This window comes from Salvelinus namaycush, chromosome 23 (genome assembly GCF_016432855.1).
Source record: "Salvelinus namaycush isolate Seneca chromosome 23, SaNama_1.0, whole genome shotgun sequence".
Classification (NCBI taxonomy): domain Eukaryota; kingdom Metazoa; phylum Chordata; class Actinopteri; order Salmoniformes; family Salmonidae; genus Salvelinus; species Salvelinus namaycush.
Genome location: NC_052329.1, coordinates 4,260,862 through 4,283,408, shown reverse-complemented (window position 1 = coordinate 4,283,408; position 22,547 = coordinate 4,260,862). Strand labels below are relative to the sequence as shown.

The 22,547-nt window shown below is 45.7% G+C and overlaps 1 protein-coding gene across 1 annotated transcript; it reads right to left on the bottom strand.

Moving 5' to 3' along the window:
• Nucleotides 1–160: 160 nt before the first annotated feature.
• LOC120018031 (GMP synthase [glutamine-hydrolyzing]) lies at nt 161–20,645 on the bottom strand. The gene is made up of 16 exons (XM_038960986.1): nt 20,413–20,645; nt 18,630–18,805; nt 17,795–17,909; nt 17,506–17,603; nt 12,538–12,641; nt 11,961–12,154; nt 11,489–11,654; nt 10,874–11,025; nt 10,364–10,537; nt 8,695–8,800; nt 6,101–6,216; nt 5,786–5,911; nt 3,581–3,696; nt 3,356–3,486; nt 2,241–2,413; nt 161–2,132 (listed from the first exon to the last, which is right to left on the bottom strand). The coding sequence occupies exons 1-16, from the start codon at nt 20,437–20,439 to the stop codon at nt 2,031–2,033; spliced, it is 2,076 nt and encodes a 691-aa protein (XP_038816914.1). The 5' UTR covers nt 20,440–20,645; the 3' UTR covers nt 161–2,030.
• Nucleotides 20,646–22,547: the final 1,902 nt, after the last annotated feature.

Below are 22,547 nucleotides of genomic sequence, written 5' to 3'. Positions count from 1 at the left end.
TTCTTGCAGCAAAGGGGGGGGGGGGGGGGGGGGGGGGCACATCTCCATATTAATGCCCATGATTTTGGAATGAGATGTTCAACAAGCAGGTGTCCACATACTTTTGGTCATATAGAGTAAATCTAGACATTTTGATTAGTTGGTAAAGAGTGTGAGAAGATTCAACAGGGACTTCTTTACTAAAGCTTGGTTTTTCATTATACACATTTCATAGTTGAAACTGCATGCAGTGGCTTGGTTTGAGGCACGTTACTAAGGAAAAATTAGCTGTGATCATTTTAAACAAAACAAACAAAAAAGAATATCAAACACAGAATTGCATAAATTAATCTTATTTCAATATTGCAGTAAAATCCAACTACAAAAATTAAACATCCATTAATTTTAAGCAGTTTTTGTTTTCCAAGTAGACATATGCATCATAAAATACACAAGTAAAGGCAACACAAAGGGAGAGACGCTAACGACAAGTTGCAATTAAGACCGTTAAGGAACAGATTCATTTTGCATTGGGTATTCAGCTGTCATAACAAAATAATATTGAAGGTGAGGGGTACAAAGTCAAACACAGAGGCATGTAAATCAGTATTATCGCACAGTAAAACATTACCTACAGGCTGGACATGGGGCAGACAGGGGTCCTTAAAAAGACATGCTTCAGGTCCAGTAAAACAGTTAGTCCTGGACTAACTGAGGACTCTCTCAGTAAATGAGTGTTGAAAACATTGAACTGAGAGCCAGGTTACTGGCAATGCCTACGCAGGAGACCTCTAGTAGTTGCAACGCTCAAGATGGCCACTGCCACTTTTCAATTTGACCCTATAAAAAAAAGGGGGATGCTTTCGTGATTGGGTTTTAAAATCCATCAGCTGTAAGTACTATAACTTCCCAAACGCGTTAGGAAAGCACCAAGGCTTTATGTGCAAAAGTTGCTCCTACACGACTGTAGGAGGTGCCACGTGCCAGTATGATCATGATAACGACAAAGGTGTTCACACAACAATTGTTGTTTTGACTATACTAACATCTTAATTAATTATCAGTCCTTTTGTCATCTTGTTTCTCTTAAATAGCATATATTGCAGCATGAAGTAACAGTTCTCACCAGTCAGGGGGCGTGTCAAACAAAGGGGACGAGAAAAAAAATCAGGCACAGAAAAGGACACCCCGTCATTTTGGGGGTTCCCCAAACAGTTACCAATCTCTGAAAATTAACTCATATTTTCCTTTGGCCGCTGTTGGTAGTTTAACATCACATTTTTTCATTTAAGTGAACCGTCAACAAAACCCCAGATCTAATTTCACCACAGCTTATCTACATTTGGCAAAAATAAAAGTTTAAAAAAAATTGATATTGGCCACAGTTTCTCTGCTGAATGACTTTGGACAGGCAGCCCCTGTCTGTCTCTTGGCACAGTATACAGTTGGAACAGAAATGGTTGAGTAAAAACAATCTTGGGACAAAAAGAATCATCGGAAGTGGAACAAAAAAGCCAAAACGCGACGGAAGACTTTAAGCCACTGGCTAGTTGCTGCTCTTCCTTCTCCTGTATGTCATACAAGTGTGTTGCTTTTTCTTTCTTCTGTCGTTGGTCTCACGCTGCAATCTGAGGCACGACGTTTACACAATCCACTTCCTGAACTCTCTGACTCTCTTAACCCTTGAATCTCAACTGGCTGTTTCCAAAAACAGGAAGCAGCACTTATGCCAAAGAAGGAAAAAAATAATGCATTGTCACGCATGAAGAAACTGATCCAAGAAGAAGAATGAATAGTCATCATATCTATAATAACAATAATACAAACACACCTCCCAAAAACTGAGAGGGGGGGGGGGGGGGGGGGGGGCATAGTAGCGGCTTCAGGTGTGTGCTGGTCACAGTACTGCCTGCTTTCCATGGGAATGTTCTAGAGAGAGGGGGGGGTGATCTGAAAGGAGAGGTGAGATGGGGGGAGGATAGGTGTTAGGAGGAGGAAAGAAAGGAGGAGAAGAGGAAGAGAGGAGCTCACATCTCCTCTCTTCTCGAGCTCTACTCCCACTCTGTGGTGCCAGGAGGTTTGGAGGTCAGGTCAAACATCACCCGAGAGATGCCAGGGATCTTCTTGATCTCATTCACCATCTTCAGCACCACCTGGGGAGACATGGTGAGAGAGAGAGAACGGTTAGAACTGGAGACCGTGGTTTATACATCTGCACTGAGAATAATGTCTGATCCCCATCTCATGGCGAGCCGTAGTACCTCCTCGGGGATGTGGTTTCCGGGCGTGGCAGGTATCCCGGTCATGAAGTCGCTGGTGATGAACGTTCTTATGACCACAGAGCGTCGGCAGGACGGCTGCCTCTGTGAGGAATCGCGGTCAAAGTGCAATGGGGTCAGGATGACCGGCATCTGGCTGATCTTCCCAGAGTAACCTGGGAGAAAGAGGGAATTACCAGACAGGGTTAGCAACGAGCACCTCATAAAGGGAAGTTGGTTCTACAGGGATGGGGGTTTGAAATCATTTCACTATTCAAATAGCATCATGATTTTTTTTGGTCAGATATCTGAAATACATGTTTTTTGTTTAAACTTAAGGTTTTAACCTAAGTAATGCTGCGCGAGGGAGAAAGGCTAACGCTCTATTGCTGCATCTGTAGACAGCCTGGTGTGTGTGTTGGGAGCGACCAGACAGAGGGAGAGCGAGACGCCAACGCAACCCTAGCTAACTTGTAGCAGCTACAATGTTATTTATTATCCCATATAATAGCTAGCTAGGCTAATTAAGGCTGCATGCTGTGCTTTCTTCCCAACCCCATAAAACAGCGGCCTATCAAATCAAATCTTATTTTTCACATGCGCCGCATACAACCTGTCGGTAGCTCTTTGTAGCCTGCTCCTTCTCATTTCGCTAACTTTTAAATCCATCATTTTATTTCATCTTGCATTGCATTAGTGAACTCACTCCACATTGAGCCTCTCGTCTTCTTTGATTGTTGGCCAACAATCAAGTTACCCGTCTTCATGGGGCGCACCGTGCACATCACAAAAACTACCTTGATAAGTGTGTTGTTTCCAATGTGTTAAATTTGAAAGTGTCATAGTATATCCTTGTATGTAACAAAGTCACATTCATGTTTTAATATAATTCCGAAAAAGCCTTTTCAGTGTTATAGGCCTATAATTTCTCTCTCGCCAAAATGAATACTGACACAAGTATTTAAATACTAACGTCCGTTTAAATATTCAAATAACCGTGCACATCCCTAGAGTTCTACACATTGTATTTCTATATTCTGTCCCCCGCTTTACACTGAATCCAATAATAATTTCTATCCAGCCCTTCTGCTCCCCTCCTGAAGCAGGAAACCACTTACCAGACTCTCTGAGGATGGAGTGGGCCACGAAGTCCGCCTGTCTGAGTGTGCTGAGAACGCCCGTGGTCAGGAAGGTGGGGGTGATGTCTGTGGGGGGCTCCTTCACGTGGGACCCAAATATATACACAACTCTGCAGGGAGGCAGGAGAGAGGAAAGAGTCCATATGGCATCCTGCTAGCAGTAACCGGTTGTACTTCATCTACTGTGTACTGTGTGTGTGTTACCTGTTGATGGTGTGGCACATGCGAGGGATGAGTCTGGCCAGGAACATGAGGGATTCCCAGTGTGGAGCCTCTTTACTGGTGACCCCACACACATAGCTATAGGACCGACAGTCACCCTACACACACACAGAGACACAGAGAGAGAGAGAACAGGTTAGGAGCCTCTTTACTGGTGACCCCACACACACACACACAGAGAACACACGCTAAAGCTTCAGCTAGGATCACTTATATATGCTGTAGAGGTTCACTTGACCAACACTTCATTATTGTGATGATTAGTTAATGAAAAGTGATCTATCGGGGTCCATCCTTCACATTTAGACTTCATTAAAAGACTCTGGGGTTATTTGAGGCCTTTCTCTTCTCCCTCTGCTCCCAGCCAAACTCCACAGAGAACAATAAGCCACTCTGTTAATACACTCCTGTGTCTCTCCTGGTCCACTTACCAAAACACCCACTTTCTGAGGTAAAAGTAGCGCTCCGTCTCTCTTACACAACACAGACACACATTCTCTGTTTCTGGGATAAATATATCCCTCAGTGGCTTTCAGCAGGAAGTGTGGAGGAGACATCCACCACTGAATGGGCGGAGCCAGCTGTGTCATCATTCCATTACCATGCACTTGTCAACAGACAGATATTGTTTAACCAAAGCCTGAAGGAAATTAACAGACAGAGCAGTAAATCTCCAAAATACCCATTGACAGACATTGCCCCTAACCACAGATCTAGGATCAGATTACCCCTCCCCAATACTAACCTTAACCATTAGCTGGATAAACAAATATATCTGACCCGGTATCAGCAATTATGGGAAGAGTTCTACCTACTCAGCCCTGGCAGTGCCATCCTGTTATAGTGAGAGGGAGATGGCTGCTGGGTCAAGGAATAACAGGGAGTGTCTAACTAGTCCTGACATGGCTGCTGGGTGACGGAATAACAGGGAGTGTCTAACTAGTCCTGACATGGCTGCTGGGTCAAGGAATAACAGGGAGTGTCTAACTAGTCCTGGCTTCAGAGCCCAAACCACAGGCTAACATTAGGCCTAGCTACACCACACACTGTCAGAAGTGAGACAGAAGGGAGACAGGGTTGGTACTGTGTTGTCTGTTCTACAGTGTGTAGACACTACAGATTTCTCTTTTAATGAAAACAAAGCTTGTATGAATTTGAGAAATAAACCAATGGAAAAACAGACCGAGACGTGTAGACCACTGGGTCATAAAGGCTGTTGACCATATAGCATAGATAATGTAGTGGGGCAGACAGAGCCATATAGCCTAGGTAATGTAGTGAGGCAGACATACATATAGCATAGATAATGTAGTGGGGCAGACAGACATATATAGCCTAGGTGATATAGTGGGGCAGACAGACATATATAGCCTAGGTGATGTAGTGGGGCAGACAGACATATATAGCCTAGGTGATGTAGTGGGGCAGACAGACATATATAGCCTAGGTGATGTAGTGGGGCAGACAGACATATATAGCCTAGGTGATGTAGTGGGGCAGACAGACATATATAGCCTAGGTGATGTAGTGGGGCAGACAGACATATATAGCCTAGGTGATGTAGTGGGGCAGACAGACATATATAGCCTAGGTGATGTAGTGGGGCAGACAGACATATATAGCCTAGGTGATGTAGTGGGGCAGACAGACATATATAGCCTAGGTGATGTAGTGGGGCAGACAGACATATATAGCCTAGGTGATATAGTGGGGCAGACAGACATATATAGCCTAGGTGATGTAGTGGGGCAGACCGACATATATAGCCTAGGTGATATAGTGGGGCAGACAGACATATATAGCCTAGGTGATGTAGTGGGGCAGACCGACATATATAGCCTAGGTGATGTAGTGGGGCAGACAGATCCATATAGCCTAGGTGATGTAGTGGGGCAGACAGATCCATATAGCCTAGTTGATGTAGTGGGGCAGACAGACATATTGCCCAAAGGGTGGCTACTTTGAAGAATCTCAAATATAAAATATATTTTGATTTGCTCAACACTTTTTTTGGTTACTACATGATTCCATGTACAATGTAGAAAATAGTACAAATAAAGAAAAACCCTTGAATGAGTAGATGTGTCCAAACTTTTGACTGTTACTGTGTGTATGTCAGAGGTCACATTCCGACAGACACCTCATGTCAAGCAGTGCCTAGAGTGAGTATACTGTAAGAAGTGTTACCTGGACTCCCACAGTCTTGATTGGCAGCAGGAAGGCATTGAGTGAATGTAGACTTGTGATCTGCAGGAGTTTCTCCTCCTCCTCGTCTGATATACACGACTTCACTCTCTGCAGCAGCGTGTGGGGCTGGAGGGACAGAGGAAGTTATGATTATTATTATTAGCTAGTCTGACATATACAGTAAGTTATCAGCATGTTGGTGCATAAAGAAGGACAGTTGGGGTCAATTGCATCAACAGTCCATTGCAGAGCTCCATGTCCAAAACTCTGTTATTAGCACCGTGCTCCTGTCATAGACTAGCGATGCTCTCTGACCTTTTTGACCATGGCAGAGAAGTCTGTGATGATCTTGAGGATGTTGTTGGTCTCAGCAAAGTCCTTACAGAGGTAGGGCTCGTCTGCACAGATCACTCTGATGGCCAGGCCAGGACCTACAGGAGAGGGTTAACGATACAGATCACTGATGACCAGGACCTACAGGAGAGGGTTAACAATACAGATCACTCTGATGGCCAGGACCTACAGCAGAGGGTTAACAATACAGATCACTCTGATGGCCAGGACCTACAGCAGAGGGTTAACAATACAGATCACTCTGATGGCCAGGACCTACAGCAGAGGGTTAACACTACAGATCACACTGATGGCCAGACCAGGACCTACAGCAGAGGGTTAACACTACAGATCACACTGATGGCCAGACCAGGACCTACAGCAGAGGGTTAACATTACAGATCACACTGATGGCCAGACCAGGACCTACAGCAGAGGGTTAACATTACAGATCACACTGATGGCCAGACCAGTACCTACAGCAGAGGGTTAACATTACAGATCACACTGATGGCCAGACCAGGACCTACAGCAGAGGGTTAACATTACAGATCACACTGATGGCCAGACCAGGACCTACAGCAGAGGGTTAACAATACAGATCACACTGATGGCCAGACCAGGACCTACAGGAGAGGGTTAACATTACAGATCACACTGATGGCCAGACCAGGACCTACAGGAGAGGGTTAACGATACAGATCACTGATGACCAGGACCTACAGCAGAGGGTTAACAATACAGATCACTCTGATGGCCAGGACCTACAGGAGAAGATGGGGTTAACATTAAAGCCCTAGACATTCTGCAAAACATTCTGCTATTCTCCATGTTCGTTCTAAATGTTCCTTGACTATATACAGTTGAAGTTGGAAGTTTACATACACCTTAGCCAAATACATTTAAACTCAGTTTTTCACAATTCCTGACATTTAATCCAAGTAAAAATTCCCTGTTTTAGGTCAGTTAGGATCACCACTTTTATTTTAAGAATGTGAAATGTCAGAATAATAGAAGAGAGAATTATTTATTTCACCTTTTATTTCTTTCATCACATTCCCAGTGGGTCAGAAGTTTACATACACTCAATTAGTATTTGATAGCATTGCCTTTAAATTGTATAACTTAGGGCAAACATTTCGGGAATCCTTCCACAAGCTTCCCACAACAAGTTGGGTGAATTTTGGCCCATTCCTCCAGACAGAGTAACTGAGTCAGGTTTGTAGGCCTCCTTGCACGCACACGCTTTTTCAGTTCTGCCCACACATTTTCTATGGGATTGAGGTCAGGGCTTTGTGATGGCCACTCCAATACCTTGACTTTGTTGTCCTTAAGCCATTTTGCCACAATTTTGGAAGTATGCTTGGGGTCATTGTCCATTTGGAAACCCATTTGCGACCAAGCTTTAACTTCCTGACTGATGTCTTGAGATGTTACTTCAATATATCCATAATTTTCCTACCTCATGATGCTATCTATTTTGCGAAGTGCACCAGTCCCTCCCGCAGCAAAGCATCCCCACAACATGATGCTGCCACCCCTGTACTTCACAGTTGGGATGGTGTTCCTCGGCTTGCAAGCCTCCCCCTTTTTCCTCCAAACATAACAATGGTCATTATTGCAAAACAGTTATATTTTTGTTTCATCAGACCAGAGGACATTTGTCCAAAAAGTACGATCTTTGTCCCCATGTGCAGTTGCAAACCATAGTCTGGATTTTTTATGGCGGTTTTGGAGCAGTGGCTTCTTCCTTGCTGAGCGGCCTTTCAGGTTATGTCGATATAGGACTCGTTTTATTGTGGATATAGATACTTTTGTACCCGTTTCCTCCAACATCTTCACAAGGTCCTTTGCTGCTGTTCTGGGGTTGATTTGCACTTTTCACACCAAAGTACGTTCATCTCTAGGAGACAGAACGCATCTCCTTCCTGAGCGGTATGACGGATGCGTGGTCCCATGGTGTTTATACTTGCATACTATTGTTTGTACAGATGAACGTGGTACCTTCAGGCATTTTGAAATTGCTCCCAAGGATGAACCAGACTTGTGGAGGTCGACAATTTTTTTTCTGAGGTCTTGGCTGATTTCTTCTGATTTTCCCATGATGTCAAGCAAAGAGGCACTGAGTTTGAAGGTAGGCCTTGAAATACATCCACAGGTACACCTCCAATTGACTCATATGATGTCAATTAGCCTATCAGAAGCTTCTAAAGCCATGACATCATTTTCTGGAATTTTCCAAGCTGTTTAAAGGCACAGTCAACTTAGAGTATGTAAACTTCTGACCCACTGGAATTTTGATACAGTGAATTATAAGTGAAATAATCTGTCTGTAAACAATTGTTGGAAAAATGACTTAGGACATCTACTTTGTGCATGACACAACCGACTTGCCAAAACTATAGTTTGTTAACAAGAAATTTGTGGAGTGGTTGAAAAACGAGTTTTAATGACTCCAACCTAAGTGTATGTAAACTTCCGACTTCAACTGTATAGAACATTCTATTGTGTGTTGGTTCTAAATGTTCCATGACTATATATAACGTTCTGTCCCGTGTGTACGGTGGGGTACTGACCAGGGAAAGGGTGTCGACAGACGATGTCCTCTGGCAGTCCCAGTTCTCTGCCCAGTGCCCGAACCTCATCCTTATGGAAGTCCTTCAGCGGCTCAATGACTTTTCCCTGGAGGGAGTGAGAGAGGAGACAGTTCAGATCAGAGTTGTGGACTCAAGTCGCATGACTTGGACTCGAGTCACAAATTTCATGACCAGAAAATAAAATAACTTCAGAATTGACTTGAGACTGATGACTTGAAATTATCTGGCCAAGATTTGTAACGTTTTGTCATTCATTTTGTGGCACAGAGACTCAGTGAATTACTCTCCACGCAGCCAGAGACAGTATCTCACTTTCAAAAAAATTAAACAAAAAAAGATTGCCTAATTAAAACGCACTCTGCCCTCTGATTGGACCAGAAAACTGTCAATCAACACAAGTCGGTGAGCTAGCGTAGTGAGAAGGTTTAGGGGGATTGTATTTTAATAGGCTACATACCAGTCTACCATTTGTATTTATACCTTGGCTTATTCGATCTGGTCACTAACACAGGCCTATAGCATTACACCAAATTCTTGTTTCAAAATGATCAAATTTTTGCTTCAGAACCAAAAAGTAGTGCATCTTGACTGTTTACCAGTCATTAGCATTGGTGCGCAAAGAGTAGCCTACCCATGCTAATATTATCCATAAAGTACCGTTTAGCAATCTACTACGGATGCATCTTACAACAATAGGCTAGCTGGTGATTTCGTCATTTTCCTATTTCAGATAGGCCTAGTTTACATGGGTTATAATTCTATACCTCAGTGGTGGTACTGTCTGAAGACAGTGCAAAGTCACAGCTATCTTCATTTCTTAGAGTCTGGTGATGTAATTATGATATCTGAAATTGACTGCTAACATTAATGACTTTCAGCTCAAAATGCAGATGTAAAACACACTTTATTTCTGTATCTTGCGGTTTTGAAAATGCATCACCACCCTGTGCGCGGGCGTCGCAAGCTGTGAACCACTCCTTTTTGTGGGTCGCAGGTCAAAACCACTGATCTAGCGAACAGATGCCTGATTTGTTATAGGATCAGGTGCAGTGCAAATGTTACATTTGCAGGGAGAGAGAGGATTGACATAAATATTGTTTGGTGATAAGAATGAGCCGGCAAGCTCACCAGCAATGGGGTATCAAGCAACAATTACTAGCATAGGTCTACTGGTCTTTTTGTATGTCAAAATTGCTTGAAATGTGTTGTCTGTAATGTGCGGGTGAATAAGGGAATCTGACAATGTTACTGTCGATGTCCAATGTTTACTTGACCCTCTGCATATCATACATTATACTTCTTGTGTCACACTCAATGCGGTCCCCACACACCCCACTTGTACTCCATTAGTTCCTGGTGGAACACCCACCCATCTATATTGTCAAAAATGTGTTGTAGACAAACTAATGAAAAGGGCTTTCTGGTAGCCTCAATAAATAAACAGATTTTTTTGTTGAACAAGTCATTGCCTGTATAGATTTTTTTTTACATGACTTGCTTTTAGACTGCACGACTTGGACTTGACCCGCTCAACTTCGGATTCGACTTGGACCTTGTGACTTGAATAATAGTGACTTGGTCCCACCTCAGAAAGCTCTGATACATGCTTTCAAGGTTGTGTTTGAAGTTTGTTTCAGTGTGTGTGTACCTCGTCTCTGAGCTTGCGGATGAGTTCTGTGTCGTTGTGGTGTGTTTTGATGACCTCTGCCTTGCCGCTGGCGAGGTGAGAAGCACTCTCTATGAGGTCTGGCCTTAGGGTGCCCTGGGCTAGGAACACCTCCTCCGGCTTCAGGTTCATCTCCCCTATCACCTCATTGGCCACCTACAGACACCAATCACACACACAGGAAGTCAATTCAATAGTCTTTTTTTTTTTTTTGACAGACAGAAAGAGACTTGCAGACAGACTCTCAGAAAGACAGACAGACAACAGACTAGGACTAAGATAAAGTTCAGGACAAGGTATGAATCCATGTGGAAACTTTTCGAAAATTAACAGATTGATGGGACCAGCTCCGTTGCTAACTACCTGTGCCATTGCTAACTAGCATAGCTGGTCCATTGTTCCAAAGAGTTACAGGATATTAGAATTCTCTAGTCTTAACCCTTGTCACCTTCAACCTAGATAAGACAGGCAAGACACTCACAGACACAGTACCTTGACGAAGGTGTCTCCAATGATCTTCCTCTTCTCCTCAGGGTTGGTGGTCATGTTGAGGGTCTTGCTGATGCGTTTCCGTGGCGTCCGGTCCTCGTCGGAGATGGGCAGGGTCGTTGTGCCGTTATAGAAGGTGTGTGCTGCGTTCACCACTGGAGAGAGAGAGAATTATAGTTTAGTTAGTGATATTTTTTTCATATACACAGCCAGGCACATGTATGCTACATTTGAGTCCATTCTGGACAGGTATAGCACATCAGCATAGCTTTACCTATCACTTTTAAGGATGACCCCCAGCTTGGCTTGACCTCTCACCTTTTTGAGGATGACCCCCAGCTTGGCTTGACCTCTCACCTTTTGAGGATGACCCCCAGCTTGGCCTCTCACCTTTTGAGGATGATGCCCAGCTTGGCTTGACCTCTCACCTTTTGAGGATGACCCCCAGCTTGGCTTGACCTCTCACCTTTTGAGGATGACCCCCAGCTTGGCTTGACCTCTCACCTTTTGAGGATGACCCCCAGCTTGGCTTGACCTCTCACCTTTTGAGGATGATGCCCAGCTTGGCTTGACCTCTCACCTTTTGAGGATGATGCCCAGCTTGGCTTGACCTCTCACCTTTGAGGTTGATGCCCAGTTTGGTGAGGGCCTCCTCAACGCTCTGGCTCTCTCTCTTCCTCATAAAGCCATTGTCGATGTGCACCGCGATGACCTGCTCCTGGTTCAGAGCTTTGTTCAGCAGTGCCGTACACACCGTGGAGTCCACCCCGCCACTCAGCAGAACCTGGGAACAACATTGGACCAGACATGTCAATCAACACAACACCAGGACTAGAAAAGCATTCTTTCATCTCCATTTCCCTCCCCCTCCCTTTTATTCTCTCTCTCTGGAGGGACAACCCGCTTTCTGGGAGCAGAGGAAGTCGATCACATTGTTTCAGCAGAGAAAACAGTGTAATTTCACTGTCTAATTGAGTGTTTAATAGCTCAGATTAACTTACTACGCCCTCCCAAGGTCTCTATGTTCTATACTATGGGGCTCATGTTGTACACCCACATACAGCATCTAACCATACTATAGATTCCTCACCAGTACTTTGGACTTGCCAACTTTCTCCTGAATCTCTGTGATGCAGGACTGCTGGCGGTTCTGGACAGTGAAGTTGGAGGTGCAGCCGGCGATCTCAAACAGGAAGTTACGTAATATATCTGGTCCCCGCTCCGTCAGGTCCACTTCCGGGTGAAACTGGGTCCCATACAGCTTCTTCTGCTCGTTGGCAATACCTGTCAGAGAACAACAGGGGGGGGGCAGTGGTGAGATGTGGGTGATCAAAGACGAGGCGAATGAAGGGAGAGAAGAAGGGGATGGGGAGGGAAAAAGGGGATGGGGAGGGAAAAAGGGGATGGGGAGGGAAAAAGGGGATGGGGAGGAAAAAGGGGATGGGGAGGAAAAAGGGGATGGGGAGGAAAAAGGGGATGGGGAGGAAAAAGGGGATGGGGAGGGGAGGAGGGATGGGGAGGGGAGGAGGGAAGAAGAGGATGGAATGCCAATGGTCTTCATGATCATATTGTGTAATTGACTGAACGTAGGGAAGTATGGCAGTAGACTAAATTAGTCTAAAATATAATTTTCTTCCAGGCCCAGGACCCTTTCCCAGAATGCTTACCCGCAATGATGCTTCCTGACTGGGCAACCACCTTGAAGCCATCGGCCACCTTGTCCACACTGTCCCCATGAGTCAACAGCACCAGCTCCTCCTTCTTAAGGCCCCTGACAACATCAAGTCACACACAGGGTCAAAGGTCAGACAGGAAGTACATTCACACACAGGCATAATGAAACCTAAAATAACTCCACCCATATCTGGAACCAGAGGGAACAAAGCAGCAGCAAGCAGCCACATTGTGCTTGTGTCTAACTGTGTGTGTCTGAAAGACGACTCGCTCGCCGGCCGCTATTCTCTGAACTGTGCGTGCGGTGGTGGCAATTTTCCTTTTTCTTCACCATAGTAAGAGGAAAATTATTTGAGGGAGGAACGGGTACAGCTGTGACATGGCTAACTCGTTTAACGACCAAGTCAGCTGTATCCAAACAGCGACTAATTGTTAGCAAGCTAACCACCATGGTAGCTCGCTTTTGTGGTTTTACATCGACAAGAAAAGTGTTTTACTGGCTACACCAAGCTAACTGTTCTAATATGTCTTTTCGGAAATGGTATCCGGCCATCACACCGAGTGCCACCGTCGGAGATAACCCACTAATCGCGAGCTATCTGACTAGCCTACCACGCTAGTTTTTTCTGACAGCTAAAAACATAGCATCCCAGCTATGGCGACAAAACCATCTCCCACTCCAAACGAGGAGAAGATCCCGGCGATATCGGCCAAGGACAACCACTCGTTCTGCTCCGCTTGCCTTGGGCTGCAACATGCCAGGGAAGCGTTAGCCTCCCCCAGCTCCTGTCCACACTGTGCCCACTTCACTGTGAAGAGTCTCCGTTGCAAGCTGGCACGCCTAGCTAGCCTGAGTCAACAGGACCCTAACATGGGTGCTCGTGCCCCCAATGGCTCATCAGAGGCGATGGATATCCCCATGGGGAATCCTGGAGCGGCGGCTAGCGCAAGCTGGTGCGACCAGCTCCACGCCATTGCCCCGCTGTTGGAGGACTCCAGCAACGACCTCGCGGCTTCCCTGCCAGACTTCCTAATTGGAGGTGAAAACTACTCCGTGGGGTTCTCCTTTGAAATCGTCAGACGGCGACGAAGACTCCTTCACCCCCCCGGCCAGGCCACCAAGCCTCCTGCCAGGGAATTCGAAACTGGAGACGCAGGACGGGGTCCATCCCTACCAGCTCTCGGTGTGGACCTGCAGGATGTGTGCAAGCGCGCTGTAGACAGGGAGTACAGGAGGGGACTAAGCACACACCCCTGAGGGGGCCCAGTGTTGACGATCAACGTGGCAGATGTGTTGTTGCCTACCCTTACCACCTAGGGGCGGCCCATCAGGAAGTCCAGGATACAGTTGCAGAGGGAGGTGTTTAGTCCCAGGGTCCTCAGCTTAGCGATTCGTTTTTGTGGGAACTATAGTGTTGAACACTGAGCTGTAGTCAATGAACAGCATTCTCACAAAGGTGTTCATTTTGTCCAGGTGTGAAAGTGAAGTGTGGAGTGAAAATTAGATTGCGTCATCTGTGGATCTGTTGGGGCGGTATGTGAATTGGGGTGGGTCTAGGGTTTCCGGGACGATGGTGTTAATGTGAGTCATGACCAGCCTTTCAAAGCACTTAATGTGAGTGCTACGGGGCGGTAGTCATTTAGGCAGGTGACCTCCGCTTTTTGGGGAACAGGGACTATGGTGATCTGCTTGAAACATGTAGGTATTACAGACTCGGTCAGGGAGAGGTTGAAAATGTCAGTTTAGACACTTGCCAGTTGGTCCGCGCATGCTCCGAGTACACATCCTGGAAATCCATCTGGCCATGCGGCCTTGTGAATGTTGACCTGTTTAAAAGGTATTGCTCGGCTACGGAGAGTGTTATCACACAGTCGTCCGGAACAGCTGGTGCTCTCATGCATGCTTCAGTGTTTCTTGCCTTGAAGAGAGCATAAAAGGCATTTAGCTCGTTTGGTAGGCTCGCATCACTGGGCTGCTCGCGGCTGGGTTTTCCTTTGTAATCTGTACTAGCTTGCAAGCCCTGCTACATCCGACGAGCGTCAGAGCTGGTGAAGTAGGATTCAATCTTAGTCCTGTATTGATGCTTGCCTATTTAATGGTTGGTCTGAGGGCATAGCAGGATTTCTTATAAGCGTCTGGATTAGTGTCCCGCTCCTTGAAAGCGGCAGCTCTAGCCTTTAGCTTGGTGCGGATGTTGCCTGTAATCCATGGCTTCTGGTTGGGATATGTACGCACGGTCACTGTGGGGACGACTTCATCGATGCACTTATTGATGAAGCCGGTGACTGAGGTGGTATACTCCATGCCATTGGATGAATCCCAGAACATATTCCAGTCTGTGCTCGCAAAACAGTCCTGTAGCGTAGCATCAGTGTCATCTGGTACAGCGAGTCACTGGTGCATCATGCTTTAGTTTTTGTTTGTAAGCAGGAGTATAGAATTATGGTCAGATTTTCCAAATGGATGGAGCGAGGGAGAGCTTTGTATGCATCTTTGCGTGTGGAATAAAGGTGGTCTAGAGTTTTTTTCCTCTGGTTGCACATGTGACATGCTGGTAGAAATGAGGTAAAACTGATTTAAGTTTGCCTGCATTAAAGTCCCCGGCCACTAGGAGCGCCGCTTCTGGATGAGCATTTTCTTGTTTACTTATGGCCTTATACAGCTCGTTCTTAGGTTGGGGTGCGACCCACGAGGGCAGAACGGTGAGTGGGGACCCCATCTCCATTTTATACAAATAAACAGCATGGAACTCCTTGGGGTGAAGGGTGCATTAAAGCATTAAAGTATTTTCTCCCATTTCTGGAGGGTCGTCATGTTCCTAGTCAGAACAGACAATACCACTGTTGTGGCTTACATAAACAAACAAGGGGGAATGCGATCCCTTCACTTGCACACACTGATACAGACTGAATATGTGAAGCAGTTTGCATCTCCAGTCACTGAGACCTACTCATGTACCGGGAGTACTGAATCTGGGGGCAGATTTACTCTCCAGGGGGAACCCTCTATATGAGGAGTGGAAGCTCCACCCAGAGGTAGCCAATCAGGTTTGGATGCACTACGGCACCCCAGCAGTGGAGCTTTATGCATCAATGGAGAATAAACACTGTTCCTGAGGGATCGAGACGCACCGATAGGAGTGGACGCATTAGTGCACGAGTGGCCACGCGTCCTCCTGTATGAATTCCCCCGACTTGCCCCGATTCCCACCCTAGCCAGGGTGCGGGAGAAGGGTAGGTCTCTCATACTAATAGCGCTGCATTGGCCAGAGAAACTAGCAGAGATCAGTCAACTACTATGCGGTCAACCGTTGCCCCTCCCTCTGCGTCGGGACCTACTGTGCCAGGTGCGCGGGGAGATGTTCCATCCTCACCCAGAACGGTTAGCACTCTGGGCCTGGCCCGTGAACAGCTCAACTTGAACACTGCCGGGCTTCCTCCAAAATGTAATTTAGACTATTCAGAGTGCTAGAGCCTCATCCACCAGTTCCCTTTATGATTGTAAACAGCACGTGTTTGAGGAATGGTGCAACAAGTCACAGACAGTGTCATTCCAGTGCTTTGTCTCTGTAATCATGTCGTTTCTACAGGAATTATTATTAGACAAAGGCTTTTTCTACTATTAAAGTATCAGGCATTGTATTTTGGCTTGTCATGTGGGTTTTGGGAGCACAATAGTTTTATGAAGGGTGCATGTCGTTTGTGTCCGGTGTCCAGACAGCTTGCCCCGTCGTGGGACAGTTGTTTTGGATGCTCTATGCCAACAGCCTTTTGAGCCCCTGGATCAGGTGGATCTGAAGATGCTTTTAATTAAAGACAGCTCTATTACTAGCACTGGCCTCTGCCAAGCGTGTAAGTGACATTCACACACTCCCAGTGCAGCTGGTACCTAGTACCGATAGCATCATTGTGGCCTAACCCCTTGCCTTTATCCCTCAGGTTATTAACCCAACTTTGATGCATCTTCCCCTTGAGCAGATTGCTTTTTTTTAATCCCCCACCGTTTTCCTCTCCGGATGCATATGTTGTGCCCAGCACTCTACGTATCTACACGTACAGGACTAAGGGGTTTAGAAAATGTCATTAGATGTTCATTTCCTGGGCGAAACCTTACACCGTGAAGCGCTCACAAAACAGCGCCTATCCCACTGGACAGTGGGGGCCATTGCTTTGGCCTACACAAGTATGGGTCTCCTGCTGGCCTACGGCTCATTTCACTAGAGAAATGGCTACATCCTGGGCTATATTTAAGGGCATATCTATCCAAGATATTTGCTTAGCAGCGAGTTGGGCTTTGCCACATACATTTGCAACGTTTTATAGGCTTGATGTCACTGCACTGACCCTGGCGCATTACATACTGCTTTACGTGTAGGATCTTCTCAGGGGCCCATTGTGTGGTGTATTGCACAGGGCAGTCGGTCGTCAGGATAACTTGTCTGGAAATACGGGAGTCAGATTATCCCATAAGGGAAATACCGAAACTGACGCTTGAAAGAGAACTTTAGGTTACGACCGTAACCTCGGTTCTATGATAGCACGAGTGAGGTATTTCACCAGACCACCAACCTTGCAGGAGCAACGAAGAGGCGTTGCTTATTTTTGAATGACTCAGAGACGCTGCGTCAGACCTTTTTATAGGGTAGGAGGGATGCCCCTCCCCGACGCACAAGTCTCGACATCCAGTCTATCATGGCTGGCGTAGTGTAATAAAGGCTTCTGACGAATACACCGGGGGCGTATCTCATAAGTGAAACACCGAAACGAAAGAGAAAAGAGAACTGAAGTATGTGACCGTTGGAACTTTGATCCAGTTCGCGTCAAACACATGGCTCTGGGACAAACCAATCAAAAACACTTGTTTTTGCTCTTCTAACCATTAACCTATTTTCTCAGAGTGGTTATGGTGAGACTGTTTTCTATCTGTCTACACTGAAGAATCTTTAGTTCTTCCAACCCACCTGAAGAGAGAACAGGTGTTGTCCAGTCCGATGTTGAATACTCCATCCTCTCTCACACTCTTCCTGTGTACTGTTCCTCCAAAAACTTTATTCATCATCTGTGGAGATGACAATTGATCATTAGCCTCTTAAGTCGGCATTTTGTATTGATTGAAAGACCTCCTTTCATTTGTATGGGATGTGTACATAAGAATGTGATTCTTAGTGGGTTTTATCCAAATGATCTGTCTTATGCTAAGGTCTTCAGGAGAGAGGTTGCATGCGTGTGTATTTCTCAGGGCCCTCCTACCTGCATTCCATAGCAGATACCCAGGACAGGCTTTCCAATGGTGAATATAGCAGGGTCAAACCAGGGGGCATCCTCAGCATACACCGAATTAGGACCACCAGAAATGATGATCGCTCTGGAGACAGAGAAAGGGGGGAGGAAAGTAAAAAAAAGGGTAGAAGGGGGATAAATATTCAAAGGCAAAAGACAAACAATCAATGGCATCATACACAACAACAGAGTAGTCATTTTATACTAATAGCATAGACATGAGCATACAGCTGTTTGAAAACCCCACCGCTCTCTAGTGTGCCCATAGTTTAGACATTCTCTATTGTCTGTTCAAACTGAAGCATTCCAAAAAGGTGTGTGCGCGCGCACACACACACACACACACACACACACACACACACACACACACACACACATCTACTCTGTAGGGGTGGAGAGACGTTTTCGCAAACTGTAATGGAAAAATAGCGTCTCCTAAAAATCCTCCCCTGCCCTCTCTCTCCTTGCAGTGTAAACACACACACTCCCTCCAAGGTCAGATAATACAAAATATACAGTAACATTTCATATATTTACAAAGACCTGCTTAGTCTAGCCACTGGTTTGTGTTCCTTTGTATAGGGCTCCAGGCTCTCTCACAGGCTGTCCTGACAACTGTGTTCCTCCACAGACGATGGACAGACAAAGAGGAGCTCTTGGGAAGCTCTTTGTCATTATTCTGACAGGTTCTCTCTCTCTCACACCTACATGTATGCATTTTCTTGTTTATTTCAAAATGTTTGGTCCAGGTTCGTTGACTTTGTAAATGTCACCCAGGTGCAAGTGTGATGTCAGTCAGTCTCACCTGAAGCCTTGTTCTCTGATGGCGAAGGCTGGCGTCTCTAGTGGGAGGATCTCTGAGCGGACAAACAGCTCTCTGACCCGCCTGTCAATCACCTTGCCGTACTGAGCCCCGGCGTCCAGGATGACCACCGCCCCCTCACATGAACCATTCTGAGGCTCAACGCTGCTGATGTCCAGCTGGGGGAGAAAGAACACACACACACTGTCCTGACCACGTACGAACACTCAATCAGGATAACCACATAGGCCTGTGTGTTGAATAGCCTTCAACAAAGTTGTTTTTAATGAAGATACAATAGTCTATATTCCCAACACAATGGTTGAACCAGCGGGTGTTCAAAAAGCGTTGCAAAACGGTAAATTCATTCAAAGACAGACAAAACCATTTGCGATGGTGAATGGCCCCACTTCGCTAACCTCATTGTGAGGAACGGGATTCATTAAGGCCAGAACACAATTTGAGACATGTGAGACACGCAGAATCACGAGTCACACAGAAGCTAGGGGCCTGAGCATGGTCCAGTAGGGTCCAGCTGTGGTAAAACTGTTCAGTCAAGTAGGGGCTTTAACCTTCCTTTTGAGATGTCTAGTGACCAGATAGATGCTTCAAGCCAGGATTCACAAGCCATTGGACGTTACTCTAGAATAGATATATCGAAACAAGTTGTTTTGCAGTTAAATCTATATGCCCGCCCCTTATGCATGATTTATGTAGGCAGCCATTGATTCATTGATATGGCAGTCAAGTGTTATCAAGGGAGATAGTGATTTTTAAGACAGTCACTATGGTTAGAAGCTTAATATTCTTATCAAAACTGTACATTTCTCATTCAATACATTGGGGCATTAGATATGGGCAAAACAAATTCAATTCACTGCTCTAGCAGTAAATTGTGAAATTGAGTAGCGTGTCCCCACGTGGTTTCTGACACTCCGTACTTCCGTCAATGAAAAACAACAGGCATTCGCTCGTGTATCAAGCACTGCAAGTGACACCATTAAAGCCCTAAAACTGCGAACCACACATTGCATATAAAACCGCGTCGATATTGGATGTGGAGTTGTTATAATGGGCCTGCTATCCTGGAATAAAGTCAAATGGAGTACTTACGGATATAAAAAATAATACGATGGTTGGCCTATGCTGCAGCTGGCACAACTGTGTGGTGGGTGGACAGACTGGAGACCGGGCGCTAGCTAGCTGGCAAGTCATAGTTAGCTAGCCATCAACCCGATTGTTTCTGTTAAATGACCAAAACAATATGCATGCTCGTAACACAATCTCGCACTGTTGCTACGAAGTTGAAATATATAAAGTCCACGACAATCTGCAACTACACTGCTAGCTATTATGCTAGTGAGCTAACAATATCGGGCTATTGCTAACGTTAGTTAGCTAACTACAGTAGTCGATATCCAGCTGTGCGGCTACCGTGCGGCTGCAACTAGCTAAGCTAAATTACACGCGGCTTCTGCTAGCAATGTCTACACCATGAAAGATGCAATAGTGGCATACAAATTACATTCACTATCTGCTGGAGGTTTATAAAACCCTCCAAAACATACATTTAAGACACGAGGCAACAGGCATGAGACAGGCATCTCCGACGGGGGTGCACACAATCCGCAAGTTTGCTGAAAACACGACATAGGCCGTAGCTAACCGGGGACTCCCAGCGCCCATGTCCCGCAGCCGACAACCACCGACAGACAGCCGATACACATTGAACGAGAAACGGGATATGTTGCTTCCTTGGCGGCACATAGGCCGTTGTTTGACTGACCTTGGTATCTCCGTTGCACAGAGCCATGGATGAGTGTAGCGGAATGAACTCTCCTCCTCGGTCTTCCAGATAGCACGAGACAGAGACTAGTGGTTGCTCGCTCAGTTGTTGCGCCGACCGCTGACGAAAATGTGTGCTAACTAGCGCTTCCGTAGCTACACTACTCACTGGCTGGATGGCTTCCTATGACCGTGCACTGTCCGACCACTTCGCTCAAAGACTGTCGCTGTCCCCTCCCCTCTTGAAGAGTACTGAGTACTAGTGACTGTCTGCGTGAGAATACGGGCTTCTAGGGAGGAGTTACTCCTGGATAATTCAGTGGAAAAGTTTATTATGGAAAAGCTGCTGCAGTTTACAAGGGGAAGAATTCGCCCTATATGTCTAATTATCTATATCACGTGAATAATGTAAATAGTATGTAATTGCTAGCGGACTAAACACCATTCCTTGGGGAAAGACGTTTTCTAGGGATAATTTTGGATCCCTCTGTGGAAGTGTAACAGGAGCTATGAGGGGAAATCCAGACAACGGTATGTCTGGATCATGGGTTCAGCTTCAACTAGAGGAACAGAGTGTTTGTACACTCACTGTGTGTTAACATGGTACACTGCATGTAATAGACAAATATGAAGAGGAGTCTTCTGATGTTCTGAAAGGGACTGTTAAAGAAGGTTCTCTGCTGTTGGAGTAGATGGAAAATGGACGTGTGAACTTTACTGACTTTATTGTCCCCACGGGGAAATTTTGTTGCAGTGTCATGTACACGTTTAAAGTGGTGTTTAAATACAAAACAAACTGACAATACAACTTTCATAATGGTCACATACCAATAAAAAGAGACTAGCCTGCTGGCCTTAGTGGGTCGATAGGAACATTAGCCCAAGCTATTTAGGAGGGATATCACACCTGGCACAAATGATTGTCTAGTTGTGTTTTTCCTGCTGAGGGGTGCCCTATACCTGCACCCAGAGGGGAGTAGTTCAAAGTCTGGGTACAGGGGGGGCTTGGTCTAAAATAATTTTGTGAGCCTTGCAGAGGGCCCTGACCTTAAAGATCTCATCCAGTCCTGTCTGTTTGACTCCAAGTACCTTGCTTGCTGTGGTGATAATCCTTCTCAGCATATTTCTCTGGCTGACAGTGGTATTGCCAAACCAAAAAATAATACAAAAAGTTAAAATACTCTCAATGAAAGATTTATAAGACAGAGTCAGTATAGTACAGTCTACATTAAAATATCCCAGCTTTTTGAGAAAGTACAGTCTCTGTTGACTCTTTTTGTAGATCAGGTCTATACATTTACTCCACTGAAGCTTATTGTCCAAGAGGACACCCAGATATTTGTATTCCTCTACAATCTCTATGTTCTGACCTCTGATAGATGTTGCAGAGGTAGGTGTTGTACGCTTCCTGAAGTTAATGCACATCTCTTTGGTCTTGTTGGTATTGAGGACCAAGTGTGATTCATCACACCACTCTGCAAAGTAATTTAGGACCGGGCCATGGTGTTCCACATCATCATGCAACAGCCTGATGAGGGCAGGGTCTTCTGCAAACTTAAGGTGTTTGTCAGGATGGGAACTAGTACAACTATTAGTGTACAGGAGTGGGGACTAAACACATCCCGAGGAGAGCCTGTATTGGTGGTGCGTATGTCCCACACGTGGGGACCCACCTTGATCCGCTGTGACCGCTGGCTCAGGAAGTCCAACAGTCACAAAACCAGCCCTCCATCTAAGGAGGATTCCCAAATGAGTCTCTGTGCCAGAATGTAAGGCTGGGTTGTGTTGAAGGCAGAAGAAAAAGTCAACAAACAAAACCCTGAACCTTTGTTAAAGCTCTGTGTTGTGTACCTTCAGTTAAGTTACCGAACACCTGAGGAGGGCAGAGGAGAGGAATCTCACAGCAAAGAGACACAATGACACTACAGGAACAAAAGGATCCAACTGTTGTGCTGCAGGGTCATGTTTCACCCTTTCAGTTTCGTTCGGAACATACTGGTTTGTTCATGTGGGATTTTTATCATTATTTTAAAGGTGAATCATATTTGTAAAATAATAAAGAAAGCCGCTGGATATATAATTAGACTCGTGGTTGGATGGATGCAGTTATCAGGGAGGTTTCTCTAACACCATCTC

Coding starts and splice junctions, on each gene's coding strand:
- LOC120018031 (XM_038960986.1), bottom strand. CDS start 20,439: ATGGCTCTGTGCAACGGAGATACCAAG. Junction 3,487..3,580: donor ATGTGCCACACCATCAACAG/GTAACACACACA, acceptor GCCTCCCTGCAG/AGTTGTGTATATATTTGGGT. Junction 2,133..2,240: donor GAAACCACATCCCCGAGGAG/GTACTACGGCTC, acceptor ATGTCTCCCCAG/GTGGTGCTGAAGATGGTGAA.